The 20,139-nt window shown below is 35.8% G+C and overlaps 3 protein-coding genes and 2 long non-coding RNA genes across 5 annotated transcripts; 2 read left to right on the top strand and 3 right to left on the bottom strand.

The window, feature by feature from the left end:
• Positions 1 to 1,340: 1,340 nt before the first annotated feature.
• LOC116116211 lies at positions 1,341 to 1,834 on the bottom strand. Its single transcript, XR_004125775.1, has 3 exons — positions 1,728 to 1,834; positions 1,538 to 1,610; positions 1,341 to 1,400 (listed from the first exon to the last, which is right to left on the bottom strand). It is a non-coding gene; the product is annotated as an uncharacterized LOC116116211 (long non-coding RNA).
• An 11-nt stretch (positions 1,835 to 1,845) lies between these two features.
• On the bottom strand, positions 1,846 to 2,182 carry LOC116116207. Its single transcript, XR_004125774.1, has 3 exons — positions 2,104 to 2,182; positions 1,943 to 2,017; positions 1,846 to 1,861 (listed from the first exon to the last, which is right to left on the bottom strand). It is a non-coding gene; the product is annotated as an uncharacterized LOC116116207 (long non-coding RNA).
• A 3,965-nt stretch (positions 2,183 to 6,147) lies between these two features.
• Positions 6,148 to 7,837, top strand: LOC116116205 (aquaporin TIP4-1-like). Its single transcript, XM_031402307.1, has 3 exons — positions 6,148 to 6,375; positions 6,581 to 6,822; positions 7,305 to 7,837. Exons 1-3 carry the CDS (start codon positions 6,249 to 6,251, stop codon positions 7,680 to 7,682), a joined length of 747 nt encoding a protein of 248 aa, XP_031258167.1. The 5' UTR covers positions 6,148 to 6,248; the 3' UTR covers positions 7,683 to 7,837.
• A 9,268-nt stretch (positions 7,838 to 17,105) lies between these two features.
• LOC116116206 (aquaporin TIP4-1-like) lies at positions 17,106 to 18,741 on the top strand. The gene is given in 4 exon segments (XM_031402308.1): positions 17,106 to 17,257; positions 17,471 to 17,513; positions 17,515 to 17,680; positions 18,209 to 18,741. Coding segments are annotated over 4 exon segments (714 nt in total). The 5' UTR covers positions 17,106 to 17,130; the 3' UTR covers positions 18,587 to 18,741.
• Positions 18,742 to 19,234: 493 nt separating this feature from the next.
• On the bottom strand, positions 19,235 to 20,088 carry LOC116116204 (protein JINGUBANG-like). The gene has a single exon (XM_031402306.1). The coding sequence runs from the start codon at positions 20,072 to 20,074 to the stop codon at positions 19,235 to 19,237; it is 840 nt and encodes a 279-aa protein (XP_031258166.1). The 5' UTR covers positions 20,075 to 20,088.
• Positions 20,089 to 20,139: the final 51 nt, after the last annotated feature.

Below are 20,139 nucleotides of genomic sequence, written 5' to 3'. Positions count from 1 at the left end.
AGCGAAGAAGAAGAGGCTTAATGTTTTTTTCTTTTTTAAAAGTATGGACAGGCGTCCATTAGGAATGGACGCCCGTCCAAACGTAAGGGACGGCCGTCCAAAATTTATGGACGGCCGTCCCAATTTTTTTTTTTTTTTTTATATTTGAGTGAAGGACGGGCGTCCATTATTTGTGGACGCCCGTCCAAAATTAATGGACGGCCGTCCATAATGGATGGACGGCCGTCCCTAATGTTTTACAAATTTTTTAATTGTATTTTAATTAGGGACGGGCGTCCTTTAAATGGGGACGCCCGTCCCTTGTGTATGGACGCCCGTCCATATAATATGGACGGGCGTCCATGTGAGTGAACGGCCGTCCAAATGTGATGGACGGCCGTTCACTAGAAAAAAATTGTAAAAAAAATTAGACATGCGTTACACGTAGGCTGGTACAAAATTTCGGTGTAATTTTTTCGGTGTCCATAGTGTTATTGTTATTTGATTGCAACTTGTTTCAGCATACGGTATTCAGTGTCATGTTTGATGTACCGAAAGCCACGCCTCAAAATACTAGTTAAAAGAAGAAGAAAACTTAAACAATAACACTAGGGACACCGAAAAACTTATACCGAAATTTTGTATCAGCCTACATGTAACGCGTGTCTGAATTTTTTTACAAATTTTTTCTAGTGAACGGCCGTCCATCAAATTTGGACGGCTGTTCACTTACATGGACGCCCGTCCATATTATATGGACAGACGTCCATATACAAGGGATGGGCGTCCTCATTTAAAGGACGCCCGTCCATAAATAAAATACAATAAAAAAATTTGCAAAACATTATGGACGGCTGTTCATAGGTTGTGGACCGCCGTCCCTTAATTTTGGACGGGCGTCCGCAAATACGGGACGCCCGTCCATTAAGTTTGGACGGGCATCCATAAGGAATGGACGCCCGTCCAAACTTAATTTATTTTAAAAAATAAAATAAAAAATTTGGACGCCCGTCCATAAATTATGGACGGGCGTCCCTTAAGTTTGGACGGGCGTCCATAACTAATGGACGCCCGTCCATACTTTAAAAAAAAAAAACGTTCTAAATACCTTTCTTCTTTGCTCTTCTTCTTCGTCTTCATTCACTGTGTTTTTTTCATGTTTATCGCACCTTCTTCACTTGCCTCCATGGAAACTTTATTGCATAGTCGTTATTTTCAGGTAGTTTTTGATAAGAAACTATCCAAAATTACACAAATGGTCTTCCAATTTAATATCTAATGGGACTCACATAGAAGGCATCCTGCATGGGCCAGCCACCACGTAGTCTAGATATGTCCTTTTTGACTATATCCCTTCCAGCAGTAGCCAATACTTCATTGAAAACAAATTTTGAATTGGTGTTCTCTGCTAGAGAGGAAATCTGCTTATAGTTAAGGATTTAAACAAAAATACAATACACAACGAAGGCAACTCCACAGTTGAATCAAGCTACAAGCAGAAATAAAAACACACACTTAAGCAACAATTATTCTAACTACAATATACATATAAAGATACAGCCCCAAGAGTTTCCAACCGTAAATGTTTCTCGGTCACATGAGCTGCAGCGGAGAGCAAAGATTGAGTAGTCCTGGTGACACAGATGTAATCAGCTTTACTAATAAATTTTTAACTCCCTCTCTCCCATATGCGTTCAGCAATTTAAAAGATTCAGTTCAGAACTCAATCAAATATTTTTAAGAAAAACCTTGAAACATCAGTTTCACTCAGCTCAGCTCCCCTCTTTGTAACAAACTCAATGACAGCTTGAATAGCCCCTTCCGCAGACTGCTTAATCCTATCGCATATAGTTGTGGTACAATTATGCAAGGTGCCTACAAGCTTTAAGAAATCACAGAAGTAACTTGAAGCTGCCAGTGTCTTAAAAGAAATTGTAAAATATATCTACGAAATAAACCATACCTCGTCCTTTGTCAATAGAGTACAGGCAGAGGAAACAATTCTGTTGAAAACCTCTGATGGATCAATAGAAGCATCCTGAATATACAGAAGGGGGAACAAAAAATTACAGGGTAAACCACAGATATAAACAGACATGAATTATGCAGTAATAAGAAACTTACACTTCTCAAGATGGCTATAACATCCTTAAGGGAGGACAAAGCGCTGTAGGACAATTCTATATCCACACCAGAATTTGAATCAACAGGCCTTGGAAGTGAAAGAGGGATGCTAAAGAGTTGATCAAGAATCTACCAAAATAAAAATTGAGGGACAATAAATTTCTGAGTAAAATATTTGGAGAGCTACTAAACTTTATGTAAAAGACTTGCAAGTATTCAACCATAGGAGAAACTACCAACTACCTATAAAATTCATACCTAAGCAGAAAGTTTTCTAACTTCAGAATTAGTGGAGAAGAAATGACAAGACACAGTGAAGGTGAAAGTCACCAGAAAAACCCACGTCAAGCCCGGCAAGATAATAGGAAGAAGAGAATGCCAATTGATCACCTTCGATCTTCCATATCTAGCTTTTTACTACAACCACAAGCTGCTTCTTTATAAGGGTAACGAAGAGTTCGACGCCATGGTTGAGAAACTCAAGGACGGGTTGAAGGTTGTTCTGGAAGAGTTTCATCAGCTGGCCGGGAAACTTAGGAAAGATGAAAAGGGAGTTTTTAGAGTGGAGTATGATGATGAAATGGAGGGCGTGGAACTGAATGAAGCATGGCTGAAGAGATCAGAGTGAAAATGTCAAGAAAATTCCAGTTTCTTGAGTTTTAAATTTGCTGTTTACACAAGGGATGACCATCCCTTAAGTGTGGACTGCCGTCCATACATAATGGACGGGCGTCCATTAGTTATGGACGCCCGTCCAAACTTAAGGGACGCCCGTCCATAATTTATGGACGGACGTCCAAATTTTTTATTTTATTTTTTAAAACAAATTAAGTTTGGACGGGCGTCCCGTATTTGAGGACGCCCGTCCAAAATTAAGGGACGGCCGTCCACAACCTATGAACGGCCGTCCATAATGTTTTGCAAATTTTTTTATTGTATTTTATTTATGGACGGGCGTCCTTTAAATGAGGACGCCCATCCCTTGTATATGGACGCCCGTCCATATAATATGGACGGGCATCCATGTGAGTGAACAACCGTCCAAATTTGATGGACCGCCGTTCACTAGAAAAAAATTGTAAAAAAATTTAGACACGCGTTACACGTAGGCTGGTACAGAATTTCGGTGCAAGTTTTTCGGTGTCCCTAGTGTTATTGAAACTCAAAATACTAAAAGCATCTTTATTAATTTTACATAAATAAAAATATTTTTATTAATTTCAAAATATAAACAATAAAATTTATATTCAAATCCAACAAACTCTTTAAATTAGACTTAATAAAAAAATAAGAGAGAAAATTAATAATAAAATACATAGAAATTTGTAATTTATTAAACAAAATTGGGATAAAGAGTAAAATTTGATTTTTTTGATGTAGAGAGTTAAACTTGTTAGTGTATACCCTAGGAACCAATCATGTCGTCGGTTCCAAGGCATTATGTTTTGTATATATATGTTAATATATATATTTTGTATATACATTTTATCTTATCAATAGAAGAAAATGTTCTTATTTCACATATGGTTTATTACTTCATTTATATATATGTATTACATGTGAAATGTCTGGATGATCAAAATCATTAAAGTATTCCCTACATAGGTAATATTAATTAGGTAATAATATTACATAGTAGGTATGTTGAATGCTTCCGTAGAATATCATGTGATGATATTAGTGTATTATAAAAATTATATCACTAGGGCATTAGCATGGATACGCGGTTAGTGAATTGTTTATCGAATATGATCATTTATGATGAATCACATGGACATTTAAAATGTAATCAATGATTTATCATAAAATCGTACTAGTGTATTATTAATCCTGAGACCTGAGATATCATGGTTGGATTCTACATAAACGCATATGGTTCATATGGTGAATAAACACGAGACTAATCATGTCGTGTTAATAAGTCGATTTGACTATGTGTTGTTTATGTGTGAGGACAAGTGATAGTCAAGATGAGATCCGTTGACTTAGTATAGATTGATATGAAGTTCCTAGACAAATGTCAAGATACATTGGAAAAGGGAAATCTCCGGGTGGGGTATATAAAATGTTACTTGAAAGGTTGTTTTCATGGTGATACGTTCTATATGTATCGATTGTCAATTAGATATAAAATTAAGATAAGAATTTTTAAATATCATGAATCCATTCTTAATTGGGATTAGACAACTGAAGGATTTTATTATACAGTGCGTATGATTATAAAAGGGTTCGTTGGAGTATATCTTCATTATGACTTAGGGGTTGTGGAGGATTGCTATATGCCTATCATAATCGGTGAGAGTTTTGAAACATATTGAAATAAATTATGATATTGTGCCCATGATTATGCCACAGTGAACCTAAGAGGTCACACATAAAAACTAAGGAGAATGGAGAAATAGCTAAAAAGAGTTGATTATCTAAGGTTGGCTAGCACATACTAAAGGTAATAAAGTTATTTATATTATTATTATTTAATTAGATTCAATGGAAGGTTATATTAGTTATTATGAATAATTTAAGACTTAAATTGCTTAATTCTAATTCATAATTAATCATTTTCTTTATATTAAATTGGATTTAATAATGGGTTGTAATTGTAAACATATGAACAATTTAAGAGTTAAATTGTTATGTAAAAAATTTAAGAGTTAAATTGTTAATTGTGATTAAATATTAATCCAATGTTATTATTTAAAGAAGTTTAACAACTTCATAATAATTATGGAATTATTTACAACTCCAAAAACAATTATGGAATTGTTTAAGGAAGTTCAAAGCAATTATTGAATCGTTTACAAAGCTACATATATAAAGAAAATGATATATCAATTTTAGGATAGAGATCAAAATTTCTAAGAACCCTAAATGTCTCTCTTGGCCTAATTCTTCTTTTACCTTAGTGTAAATACTCTTTTGTTTAATTTCTCTTAAAATTAAAAGTCTCCAAGGTTGCTAAGGACTTGAGGTAACAAGTTATACCTTACTTGTTTTCAATTGGATTGAATTTTTTTTGCAAAATATTAATATATATGTTATAGTATTATATGCATTATTCTCCATATATTCCATTTTTCAAAACTCACTCTTTAATTTATATTTAAAGAATAAAAAATCTATTAAAGTTTTATTTTTATGGATAAATTCTTTATAATAAAATGTTTAAGTCATATAAAGTGTTTTTTGAAACGCTCTAATTAAGTGGGTTAATAATAAGAGTAATACTAGTTTTATAAAGATACATATAAATGGGATATATAAAGACAATTTCTACTCTTGATTTTTATGATTTTTTATTTTATAATTATCTTTATATGAGTCTTTGTAAGGATAGTATTTTTCTAATAATAATAAGGTTTAAAGTAGGTAGATGACGATAGGGATCCAAAAGGAATGTTTTCATTTGAGCTAAATCAGCCAATCGCGTTGTTGGAACGTGGCCTTGCTTAATCTTATATTGGTTTGTCCTTTAAAATAATTGCTACAGACTCCACCAGACTACCACTCAATGTGGTCGACTCATCATTAACTACAAAACAAAACAAAACAAAAGTGCTTCCATGCTTTCTTTGCAACATGCATGATTAATGTTATTTGACTACACTCAGCACCTTCCTAATTAAAATCGGTGTTAGTTTGGGTAAAGGGCAGTGAATTTTCAAATCATAAATGGAGAAAACTATTAAAATGTCAAAAAGAAATAAGATAGAAGATGAAAAAGACCACCCACCTAGGTCCCAGTACCAGTAAAAGGCAATCATACAACTCAGCTTCTTTGGACTGGTGCTGAGATGTAAAAACATGGTGAATGATTTCACTCAAACCTCACTTTTCATTTAATAAAGCTATGCAATATTAAAATAAATGGGAAAAATGAGATAATATTATTTTTGGTTCAACTGTACTTGTAAATTAAATTCCAAATGAAGTCAACTGCAAACAGGGTATCCAGGTAATTTGGATCTCACGCTAAACATGGTAACATGTAAAACAATGTCAATACTACTTCACAAATGCTTATATATATATATATATATCAATATATCATCGCAATGCTCCTTTGCTGCATTCATAACGTATAGCTACCTAGCTAGCTAGCTTATCCCCTGTATAGAGAATCTCTCGTTCTCCGGTGATTATTAGTAATGGCGAAACTCGCTTTAGGAAGTCACCGTGAAGCCACCCAGTCCGACTGCATCAAAGCCCTAGTTGTTGAGTTCATTACAACCTTCCTCTTTGTGTTTGCCGGAGTTGGATCTTCCATGGCTGCTGGTATATTTATATATAGACTTGCAAATCTTCATTTTTACTTTGATCTTCTTCAAACTCTTATATTTTTTCTATACTTGCTTGCATTCCTGGATCATTGGCTTTGTTGTTGTTGTGTGTGCATATATTTTGACTATTACTTAGAAGATTTTTAAGGTTCTTCATGTGAGCTGTGAGTGTTGAGTTTTTAACGTGGTGGGATGAACAGACAAGTACTCAGACGGGAGTGGCCTCGTGGGGTTGTTTGCTGTGGCTGTGACACATGCTCTTGTGGTGGCTGTCATGATCTCTGCTGGCCACATATCCGGCGGTCATCTTAACCCTGCTGTCACTCTTGGCCTCTTTGCCGGCGGTCACATCACTTTATTCCGATCCTTCCTTTATTGGATAGACCAATTACTAGCGTCTTCAGCAGCATGTTTTCTTCTCAATTATCTCACTGGAGGAATGGTAAGTCCAAATATTATCTAAAAAGAGGTTTGACATTAACTTTGTGAAAACTGAAAATTAAGATTAATCAGCTAGTTAATTGACTTACGGTTTGCGTGAGCTTCTTGAGTATATTACTTAAGATGTCTTAAATTTAAATCTTTATAATTAATAATCATAGGTAGTGAATAAAGACTTAACTTTAAGACTCCGAAAGAGTAGTTGAGGTACACGTAAACTGTCCTGGATATCCCGAATACCTGAAAAAAAAAAAAATTGACCATGAACCGGAATATTATAAATTATGTTCTTCTTTTCTATCTTCCAACCAATTATTATCTTCTTCTTTTCTATCAGATTATAAAAATATATAATCTAAAAAGAAACAATTTAAACCACATTATTGTACCAAAGAGTGACCTGGAACCACGTGGTTTTTAATATAATATTTTGTCGTTATATACATAATTTCAAATGGCATTTTCTTCTTTATGTTGGTGCAGACTACACCAATACATTCACTTGCAAGTGGTGTGGGTTACCTTCAAGGAGTGATATGGGAGATCATCCTTACATTCTCTTTGTTATTCACCGTATATGCAACAATTGTGGACCCCCAGAAGGGATCTATTGATGGGCTGGGCCCAACGCTGACCGGGTTTGTAGTGGGAGCCAACATCTTAGCTGGTGGAGCATTCTCAGGGGCCTCCATGAACCCAGCCCGCTCCTTTGGTCCTGCTTTGGTCAGCGGTGACTGGACCGACCATTGGGTTTACTGGGTTGGACCCCTCATTGGAGGTGGGCTTGCTGGGTTTATCTATGAGAATTTCTTCATCATCAGATCCTATGTTCCTATTCCCTACGAGGAGTCAACTTTTTAAATTATGACGTGTATTGATGCATGTTATTAGCAATCTCTCTCGCTAAATGTACCAAGTTTGTTTCTGTTTCTTAGCTGTGGTTTCCTTTCCCTGTACTATAAATAATTTGAGGATTAATTTTATGTGATAATGTGATCTGTGATTCATATATCCAACCAAGATAGCAAAACAAAAACAAAAAAACGTTTTTATTTAGAGGGTGTCAAATCCAACATTGGCCAATCCCCGCCTGGAGCTTGTCAAACATCTATCCTGTCTTGATAGGATAATTACAATCGCTTAGTAGGATGGATCATCTCAATGCACGCATGAGGATAAATACAATTTATGACTAGTGTTATTGATAATGAAAACAGAAGAGAATTTGACGGAAGAGTTTTGAGGAAGAAATGGTTTACTGTTGGTTGGAACCGTTAGCGAAGAAGAAGCTATTGGTAATATTATCGGCATTGTATCTATATTGTAATTCGAATCAGGTTGTTTGTTCCTGTTTTATCTATTTTTCTTGGCCTCCCCTTTGCTTATCGTGTTGACTCCCGCATTTGGATACATCTTTTCTTGATCTTACCACATTGTGGATCTCACTGGTCCATCACATCAGCCCTTTTAGATGCCGTGTTTGTGTACAACTTTTAGCCACTAAAAATGCAATTCGGAAAACTTATTACTAATTTAAGGGCATATTGATTTAATTTTTGACAGGTTTCGAACTAAAGAGGCGGAGTCGTTGCGGTATGAATCCACATAACTAACTTGTGCCTTGTTATATTAATTTTTTAAAATAAATAAAAATTAGTTTGAAGCGGAGTCGTTGCGGTATCATTATCAGATTCGTTGTTGATGTAATCTGTGATGTTACATCATGTATTTTGCTTGGATTTAAGAGAGTATTATTGGTTTTAAAGATCGAGAAAGAAAAAAGAGTTATTAACGAATAAAATATAATCAAGTTTATTAATAATGGTATAATTCTCGGACCTGCCAAGTCCATGGTTGTATAATACTATAATGAGATAGATTTGATGCAATGATTTTTTTTTTTAATTATTATTATATTTCTTCCCCCTTTTTAACTCGAGTTTTGAGTTTCCGGCAATCGAGTAGAATTGACTTCCTTGCTTCATGAAAATGTCTGAATACATCTTAGGAGGCGTTTGGTTGGCGGTAATGTCAGATTATTGGGGTAATGTCATATGATATTACTTGATTATCATGTTTGGTTGTCAAATAATATAAGATTTTGGTAATCTTCAAATACCAATAGTACTATTGGTAATATTGGAGATAATCTGATTATCTCCATTTTCTTAGGTATTCTAAGATTATCAGTGTTATCCTTTTTTATTACAATTTTATCCCTTATTAATAAAAATTTTAGACAATAATACCCTCATTTTAAAATAAATTTACATTAATATCTTATTTCAATTTTACCCTTGTTTAACTAAAATTTTGGACAATAATGTCCTTGTATTTAAAACAATTTACAGACCACTGCCACTCAGTCACTACCACCACCACTGCCAGATCTAGCCTGATATGGCCGGAATCGGCCATCAATATGGCCGAAAACGGCCATATCGAAGCCTCTTGGTCACGATGAGTTGCTGATGGGGACTTTTGGAGACTTTCAGCGGTGGCGGCAGGAGGTGGGGATGATTTCATAATAAATTAAAGTTTTATATAAGCAGGGGTGTTTTAACTAAATCTGAAATATTGGGGGTTAAAAGAAATTATTCAAAAATTAATAATAAAAATAATATTATATTAATATTTGTAAAGGGGACAATTTAGTAATTTAAATAACATACCCAACAATTTATTCCCCATAACCAACCATATTAATATAACATACCCACCAACTAACCAAATACATTTTCTTAAAGATTCTCAATAATCTTTCAGGGTAATCTGTCTTTCCAGTAATCCAACATTCCCAGTAATCTAACATTCCTGAACCAAACGCCCCCTTATACTCTTATGTGCACTTCAGCCCCCTTGTTATAATTACCGCGCATGAACGGTTCCTGTGTTTTTGCTTTATAAAATTGTTAAGAGTATTAATTAAATGCAATAATATATAGTATATAGAAAATCAGAATATACATTTTAGAGTAAACGACATATTCCCAGCCAAGGTTTGACGAAATCTCAAGTTGGTACCCCATGTTACATTTATTCCAGATTCCTACCCTTAAAATAACAGTGTTAGCAATTTTCAGGGTTTAGAGGGTACAATTACCATAATGCCCTTAACCCTAAATTAATAAATTATGTTTTAACCCCTAAATTAGTAGAATTATAAAACTTACAATTTTATTTACAAATTATGTCAAAAACACCCTCGGTCACTACATACCCTCGTCGAAAACAACCCGATTTGGGCTGTTTCCGATGGCGTCGAACCCCCTGGTCACCTCCATCACCTTCCCCATAGTCCGTTGTCCAAAACCCCTCTGGTTCCCGAATTATTGGCCCCTCCAATCGCTGGTGCCGTTAAGCTTAGGGTTTCGATGTTCTTCATTGGATTCTGGTCAATTCTGGTGGTGAAAATCCAATTGGACACCACTACTGCAACTACCATCTCCAAATATATAAAACGCCTATGTCCCTAACAACCGTTTCGTAGCCGTTCGCCGACCAAGAGTTCGTGTTTATCAGCAGTTGTTTGGTGAAGTGGTGGATGACAAACGGTGAGCTGTTGCGACTGGGAAGGTTAGGGGTGTCACGCCCCCTCCCGAGTATCCCTATCCCACCGGATCCGGGCGCTCCAGGAGACTCAAGATCCCGAAAGGAAGGTGAATACTCTTTAAAAAAAACATTCATAAAAACAATTCCGTTTATAGGCGAAAGTGAAAAGTAGTGCATTTGCATGTTTAAGGTTTAGAAGGTGGAAATACACAATAATTATTCTAAAACAAGAACTGAAATCTAGTTACAAAAGAAACGTAGTATCAGAGTCCACTAAAGTTTGTAAAAGATGCAAATCATCATACGTCAAGGCCAACCTAGATCGTAGAGTATGCTCCACACGAACCCGATCTACGGTCCTGGGGGAGAAAACATAAAACAGTGAGCTGGGAAGCCCAGTGAGTGGATAATAGGATTTATACGAAAATAACTTTAACTTTGAAAACATGTATGAATAACTGTATGCCACACAACACTAGTGCACTTACATGATAAGGCAACACCAGTATATATATATTATTCTCGGATGCCATGAAATCACACACCACTATCATATAAAATAAATCAATTATCACCACTCTACTAGCACTTAGGGGCCAAGATCATAACTATCTGAACTAGTCCCTAACTAAGACATGAAGCTACACCACCCGCAGTCTACCCTCGGGGTGGCACCATCCGCAGTCTACCCTCGGGATGGTACGAACATCATTGGATAACCATGCTCAACCCACAGTCTACCCTCGGGGTGTCATGATATGGTATCAAATATAATCTCGCCCACAGTCTACCCTCGGGGCATCCAAAATCCCACGCCGGCCAATAACCGCCTGGTGTAATCCCGCCTGGAGCTCGTTAGACGTCAGTCTTGTTCTAGTAGGATATACCAATGGTTCGGTAGGACGGACCATCTCAATGCGCGCATGAGGATAATGTCAAATACTAGCTTATGTCTGGAGGGGGGATGGGTACGGTTTCCAATCCGGGAGTCAAACATAACAATAATCATGCATCCACAATTTCATTCCAAATATGCATCATGCATGCCTTATGCATATATAAAATATAATATGATATAAATTCCAATAAAAGGCATGTAATCATGAAGACAAATGATCACCACGTTAAAAATACAAAAGTATGTAAAATTCTATTTACACCCTAATTATCATCAATTTTGCTAAGGTCCCAAAACTTCTAAACATGACAATTAACCCCCTGCTGCAAGAGCCTAGTGCCATAAGAAAAAATCTCACATTTTTATTAACACTCTTTCCGCAATTTCCAAAATAAAAATGGACCATTTGTACTATTTAATATCTCATTAACTTCATATCCATTTACCTTTTTACCAACTTCAAGCACTCATTCCCACTCAACAATCACGTTAAGTCAAGTCTGCAGTTTATGAAAATGACCAATTACTACACTGATGGCTCCAACAATATCAAGCAACAATGCAACAACAATACAGCAAATATATATATATATATATTATAAATATATATATATATACACACACACACACACTTTAAATAAACTCCAGCTCAGATCATACCCATTGCCTCCAAAAATCCAGCAATCTCTAACCTTTTAGGCAAAGTAAACGTCACACTTCTATACAATATAGGCCAACAGTTCATGCCCATTATTTCCCAAATTTTCCAGCCATCCACTCATCACAAAGTTTAACAGAACATTAAATATAAAATTCAAAATTCATTTAGTATCCACCCATATTCATGTTCTATCAAAGTCAATTTTATAACTAACACAAACCTTCCAATTCATTCACACCATGTTTCAAAACAAATAAAAAATCCCAATTGTAAACAATAAATGAGCCCAATAGCCAATCAAATCAACCAACCATAGATGCATTTCCGTATAATCCAAAGGAAAGATTAAAAAAATTACATAAACACAATTTTATAACCATTCCTATTAATGAAATTCACGGCCCAATCTTAACACCTTCTTAATATAATCTTTCTCTTCCACTTCCACTCTAGCACATAATTAAACCATTTCATTAATTAAAAGAAACATTCAGCAAGGTCAGCACCCATATGAACAAAATAGAATCCAAACGGAGATGAAATTTTAGATGCATGAATTCTTTTATGCAATACTATTCCACTCACACTTTCTCCTTTGCTTTTAACTCAAGTGCTCAGTCCTCCTATCTTCTTCACCTATTTGATCCAAAATTATTATAGGAATTAAGATCTAAACAAAGAGAAGGTGAAAGATTGATTAAAAAGTATTGAAAATGCATGCGTAACCTTATTCCTTTACCCGAAAATTTCTCTGAAAATTCTTCTCCTACAAGCACCACTCGGTTCTCCTCTATTTAACTCAAATGTTATTTTTTTCTCTTTTTCAATGTGCGTAGGAGAATGAATGTAAATGTGAAAGACAAAGAATAAACAAGCTTCTCCTCACACTTTATTTCTTTTTGTTTCTCTCGGCCATCTCTTTCTCCACTCCACCATTCCTCATCTCAATTTAATAAAATTTCACAACCATCAATGGCAAAACAATGTGCCAAAACCGTGGGCTAATTCTCCTAAAGAAATTGCCTTTAATCCATCTTGCAATGGCCAATTATGCATGCATCCCTTAGTCTTTGATTCTTACATCTTGCACCTCAAAATCCTTTAAATAAAGTTAAGTTTTATCATGATCTCACCCCTGGAGAATTATGCATGTACCCTTGCATGACACAATATTAAAAGGACCCCTCATCTTAATCAATTTCATAAAGTTGTTAAAAGATTTTCACACTTCCAATTTCGCACAAGTACTTTTACAAAACTACCTAATAACCCACCATGCCTTATTTCTTACTAAAACATCTCTAAAAAGTTTCAATTCTAACATATTACCCCCTAGATTCACATAAATAAAATTAAGTAAAACCCACAAAGAAAATACGGAGTATTACAAGGGGTTTTGTAGGGGAGGATGCGAGGAGTCAATGGTGATGGTGGCTGGGGTTGTCGCTGTTCAAAACGGCTGAAAACTGGCAAAAACCAATTGTATGTCACGGTTGCCGTGGCCGGCGATCGACGAGTGATGAGGGATTGTGAAGGGTATGGTTTTGTGGAGGGGAGGATGGTAGTTCAACTGGTGGTGATAGGAGTGATTTTGGGCGAAAAACATCAGGGACGTCGTCTGCTAAAGTGTGCTAGAGGACTATTAGAGGCAACGATCTGCTAACGTGCATTGCCCATGTAAAATGACCAATTTACCCCTTTACCATTACATCAAACATTTTTCCGTCACTTTAAGGGTGAGAATCTAGAATAAATGTAACATAGAGTACCAACTTAGGATTTCGTCAAACCTTGGGTGGGACTATGTCGTTTACTCTACATTTTATTTGATTACAACTTGTTTAAGCACATGGTGATTGGTGTCAGGTACTGAGAGCCATGGTGTCAGGTACTGAGAGCCACGCCTCAAAATATTAGTTTAAAGAAGAAGAAAACTTTAAATACTGATTAAGAGAGTTAGTAATAATAAAGGTTTAAGGTAGGTACATGTAGGGCTAGAAAAAAAACTTGGAAACCGAACCGAACTTGGAAACTGGATTGAAATCGGTCCAAAAATCCAGTTTTTCAAAAAATTTCGGTTCAGTTTTTAATAATGCCTAAACTAGTTTTTTAGTTCGGTTTTCGGGTTACAACCATTTCATCACCGGTTAACCGAAACTGGTTTTGTAAATCGATTTCCCTAATTTACTAAAAATCCCTAAATCCTAATTGAATCCCTAACATAAACATAAACACAAACACTAACAGACAACATACCTTGCTCTCAAAGACTCAAGCTCATCGGCTCCCTGCATTCTCCATCATCTCCAAGATCCAACTAGTCGCTGTCTTCACTCTCCAATGACAAAAACGGAGGCTTCAACGATAACAACAGAAGCTTCTTTGAGTTGATGCTCAAACTCACCGCCTCCCTCCATTCTCCATAATCTCCAACCAATCACTGACTCGCCATCTTCACTCTTTGACGACAAAAATGGAGGCTTCACAATCTTCATTCCCCATTGAAGCTTAACTGACAAGTGACGAGTTTGATCTTTAATGACAAAAATAAAAGCTTCAATGATTGACATGTGATGAGTTCACTCTTCACAATCTTCATTCTTCACAGTCTTCACCAAAACAAAAACGAGTTCATTGATACTGTGAGTCGATGACTGACGCTTTCGTCAGTCTTCACTAACGACTAACGAGTTTTGATGTAGTGAAAATAGTGTTAAATTAGGATTTAATTTTGTTTCCCTTTCTTTATTTGATTTTCTTATTTATTTAGGGTTTCATATTAGGAATTCAAGTAGTTTTCTATTTTAATTGGGAGTTTAGTTGATTTAAGAAGTTTTAATTTAGTTGAATTTTACTTTCTTATTTTATAATTAGTCAACAGTCGGGATTTCTCGTTTTAATTAGTTTTGGTGTTTAAGTAGGATTTTATTTCCTTGTTTAATTAGAGTCTTGTTAGGGTTGGGTGTAACCACCTTATATAAACTTATTATTCATTTCTTTTGAAGGGATAGAATACTCAATGATTATTCATATTTTATTTCGGATTTTAAGGTTTAAGTTTCTGTGATTGAGACTTGTTATCAGTTCTAAAGGTGTAGTCGAGTGCTAGCCTTGTTTTATTACGCTAACTCGTTGCATCAATTGGTATCAGAGCAGGCAAAATTTGTCTGATCTAACGGAAGGTGGTGAAGTTACAGGAGGCGGCGGTTCTCATGGCAAAGATCAAGGAGCTGAGATCTCACAAGGGATGGTGTTGATAGCTTTGGAGCAATGAATAGATCTTAGATTCCAGCGTTTGGAATGACGCTTTGAAGAAATTGCAGATCGACTTGATGCTCTAAGCGAAGATGCGAACATAAATCGGAATGACGAGAGGCAATGTACTAGAGATGATGTGGCTCACGGCCGAAAAGCCTATTGGCAGACTAGTTTTTGCAAACAAGCATAGACAACAAGTCTACATGGAAGATTCAGACGAAAAAGATGATTACTTTGCAGATTTTGGGAGGCACGCTGGATATGGATGAAGTGACTGTGGGGATAGAGATACCAGCGAATTCAAATTAATGGTAGATATTCCTTGCTTTAATGGTAATTTAAATATTGAAGACTTTCTAGATTGGATTGCGGAAATAGACAAGTTTTTTGAATTTATGGAGATTTCAGAAGGAATAAGGGTGAGACTTGTTGCATGTAGATTGAAGGGCGGAGCTTCTGCATGGTGGAAGAGATTACAATCCATAAGATTTTGCGAGGGGAAAGCACTAGTTAAAACCTAGTACAGGATGAAACAGTTGTGACAAAGGGATTTTCTTCCTCTTGATTATGAGTGGATCTTGTTCCAGCAGTATCAGAGATGCCATCAGGGTTAGAGATCTGTCCAAAAATATATTGTTGAATATCGACGGTTGTTACTCCACCTTGATTATAATGAACATCCATATAGAGTAGCTTTAAGATTCTTTAAGGGAATGTAAACATACGAGCTCAAATTGATTTACAACCTGACAGCACATTGCTTGATGTTCTTCAATTAGCCTTTGATGTAGAATCACAATTAAGAATTAAAAAAAGAATTCTTCTTCAGAAACTACATGCCCACCGGTTATGGAAGAAGACAAGAAGCATAAAGCACTTCCTAAAGAAATTCTTAAAGCCAACGAAGATCATGAGATGTTACAAATTGAGAAGATTGAACAAAAGCAAAAGCAAGCTGACCTAAAGGAGAAGCTTGAGTAAGAAGAACACATTCAAGTCAAGGATCAAAAGGATGAAACATGGATGACGACATTCAATTTCGACTTGAAGACTACAGTGCATGACAACTCTCCTAGGAAGATAAATGACAAAGGATATTTATTTGCTCCAAAGGAGGAGTTATGACTCTACCTCAAGTATCACCCACTAGAGTGAAACTCGAGGATGAGTTTATTTTTAAGGGGGAGAGTATGATGTAATGAAAATGGTGTTAAAATTAGGATTTAATTTTGTTTCTCTTTCTTTATTTGATTTTCTTATTTATTTAGGGTTTCATATTATGAATTCAAGTAGTTTTCTATTTTAATTAGGAGTTTAGTTGATTTAGGAAGTTTTAATTTAGTTAAATTTTACTTTCTTATTTTATAATTAGTCAATAGTCGGGATTTTTTTTAATTAGTTTTGGTGTTTAAGTAATATTTTAAATTTTAAATTTTCGGAATTAAAATAAGCCAATAAGCATTTGTCTATTACGAGTTGGTTATATGAGATCATTTTGAATTAATCAACATGACTTTGATAAGAAATTAATTTGGAAATAACTAATTAATAGATTACATGATTAATTAATTAATGACGTTTTAGACAACAAAAGCATAACTGTATATTCATTGTATATGGCTATATTTATGTACGGAGCTTATATATATATATAAATATAAGCTTAAGATAATATTGAGTATTAAAGGGAAAAATGCAATAATATTATTTTTGGTTCAACTGTATTTATAAATTAAATTCCAAATGAAGTGAACTGCAAACAGGGTATCCACGTAATTTGGATCTCAAACTGAACATGGTAACATGTAAAACAATGTCAATACTACATACAAATGCTTATATATCATCGCAATGTTCCTTTGTTGCATTCATAACATATAGCTACCTAGCTAGCTTATCCCCTGTATAAAGAATCTCTCATTCTCCGGTGATTATTCTTAATGGCGAAACTCGCTTTAGGAAGTCACAGTGAAGCCACCCAGCCCGACTGCATCAAAGCCCTAGTTGTTGAGTTCATTACAACCTTCCTCTTTGTGTTTGCCGGGGTTGGATCTTCCATGGCTGCTGGTATATTTATATATAGACTTGCAAATCTTCATTTTTACTTTGATCTTCTTAAAACTAATATTTTTCTATACTTGCTTGCATTCCTGGATCATTGGCTTTGTTGTTGTTGTGTGTGTATATATTTTGACTATTACTTAGAAGATTTTTAAGGTTCTTCATGTGAGCTGTGAGTGTTGAGTTTTAACGTGGTAGGATGAACAGACAAGTATTCAGATGGGAGTGGCCTCGTGGGGTTGTTTGCTGTGGCTGTGACACATGATCTCTGCTGGCCACATATCCGGCGGTCATCTTAACCCTGCTGTCACTCTTGGCCTCTTTGCCGGCGGTCACATCACTTTATTCCGATCCTTCCTTTATTGGATAGACCAATTGCTAGCGTCTTCAGCAGCATGTTTTCTTCTCAATTATCTCACTGGAGGAATGGTAAGTCCAACTATTATCTAAAAAGAGGTTTGACATTAACTTTGTGAAAACTGAAAATTAAGATTAATCCGATAGTTAATTGACCTTGAAATAACTATTTTTAGATAGTTTGACGGTTCGTTTGAGATTCTTGGGTGTATTACTCAAGAAGTCTTGAGTTTAAATCCCTATAACTACTAATCAGAAGTATTCACTACAGACTTACCTACCTGTTAACTTTAGGACTCTGGAAGAGTAGTTGAGGTGCACGTAAACTAATCCGAACATCATTGGATAAAAAAAAAAAAAAAAAAAATTCCTTGAACTGGAATATTATAAATCATGTTCTTCTTTTCTATCTCCCAACTAATTATTAGGTTGTTTTTTTTTATCAGATTATAAAAATATATAATCTAAAAAGAAACAATTTAAACCACATTATTGTACCAAAGAGGCAAAGAGTGACCTGGAACCTCGTGGTTTTTTATATAATATTTTGTCGTTATATGCATAATTTCAAATGGCATTTTCTTCTTTATGTTGGTGCAGACTACACCAGTACATTCACTTGCGAGTGGCGTGGGTTACCTTCAGGGAGTGATATGGGGGATCATCCTTACATTCTCTTTGTTATTCACCGAATATGCAACAATTGTGGACCCCAAGAAGGGATCTATTGATGGGCTGGGCCCAACGCTGACTGGGTTTGTAGTGGGAGCCAACATCCTAGCTGGTGGAGCATTCTCAGGGGCCTCCATGAACCCAGCCCGCTCCTTTGGTCCTGCTTTGGTCAGCGGTGACTGGACCGACCATTGGGTTTACTGGGTTGGACCCCTCATTGGAGGTGGGCTTGCTGGGTTTATCTATGAGAATTTCTTCATCATCAGATCCTATGTTCCTATTCCCTACGAGGAGTCAACTTTTTAAATTATGACGTGTATTGATGCATGTTATTAGCAATCTCTCTCGCTAAATGTACCAAGTTTGTTTCTGTTTCTTAGCTGTGGTTTCCTTTCCTTGTACTATAAATAATTTGAGGATTAATTTTATGTGATCATGTGATGTGTGCTTCATATATCCAACCAAGATAGCAAAACAAAAAACAAAAAGGTTATTAATTACGTAAAGTTAGACCATTTATTAATTTGGCCTGTACCTGTACCAGACCATCCAGAATCTGATGACCATGTGAAGGAAGTAGTTTCTTGGTGAGTTTACTTAATTGGATTGGATCTAACCGGGTAAATGATAATTCAAGTTTGCAGCAGATTCTCACCTTACAAATTTAAGGGCTAACCCACTTACCCAGTGAGTAGTTGGGAAGTTATGCCAACTTAAATTGTACATTCATGATATTATCTACTATAAAAAGTTTGAGGGTTAATTGCAAACTCCATCGCTATCTAGGATTGTGGTGTAACGTATACGTATATCCAAAACACAGTACAGAAGTCATCAGTATTCACTGTTATGTATAGCAAACAAAACCATATGGATTTATTTGGGCTATTACTTGCACTTGTTTCTACAACATCTAACAAAGAGAAATTAAAAATGTCTGCTAATGTATTAATTTTATTGAAAATAATTACTTCTAATCTTCCTGTCTACCCATGAAGGAGACAACACAGGACTCATCTCATACTCCATCTTCGTCTTTGAGTCATTACGATCCGAATAATCTAAGCACGTTTTTTCTTCAGGCATAACTTTAACTCTCCATACCTTAAAAGATTTATCCAAACTTGCGCTATATACCAAATACCCCATCACTACTTTTGTCATCTCCAAACAAGCAGCCAAACATCTCACAGGCCCTCTATGCCCGTCTAACACAGCCAAACACTCATGAAAACAACTTCCTTCTTCTCTTCTCCACACCCTAATGGTCGTATCCTCTGAGCCACTAAATATCAACGTCTCTATAGCCACTAAGCAGAAAACAGCAAATCGATGGCCTTGTAAGAACCCACCATGGTTAAACCTACCTGACATCTTTTCTTTCTCCCAAAAATTTATGGTACCATCAGAAGAACCTGAATATAGAAAGCAATTGCTGAATGATGAGCTTAAGGCTAAGGCGTTTACCGGTGATTGTTGGAATTTCAATGTCATGGTGAGTGTATGAGAGTTTTCTCTATATACTCTCCTCCATATTTTGACTGACCCATCAGACGAGCAAGTGAAGACACATCCATCATCTTGGTTCACCACTACTCCATTTATATTGCTTTCATGCGCCACAAATGAGTCAACACATTTTTTATCCAAAACCCTCCAAGCCTTAACTGTTCTGTCATACGAACCCGTATACAAAAGCCCCTCCGCATGGTAATAAGCCATGCAAGATACACAATCTTTATGTTGTTGACTGTTTGTTCTTGGGAATGAAAGAAATGAGCTTCTCCTGGGCATGGTTGAAATCTTTTTGGTCCGAAAAGTAGTGTCTGGTGCTATGAAGCTCCAAACTCGAATTTTGC

Source organism: Pistacia vera, unplaced genomic scaffold (genome assembly GCF_008641045.1).
Source record: "Pistacia vera cultivar Batoury unplaced genomic scaffold, PisVer_v2 Contig765, whole genome shotgun sequence".
Lineage (NCBI taxonomy): Eukaryota > Viridiplantae > Streptophyta > Magnoliopsida > Sapindales > Anacardiaceae > Pistacia > Pistacia vera.
Note: the sequence above shows the minus strand (reverse complement) of the source record. Positions and strands in the feature narration are given on the sequence as shown.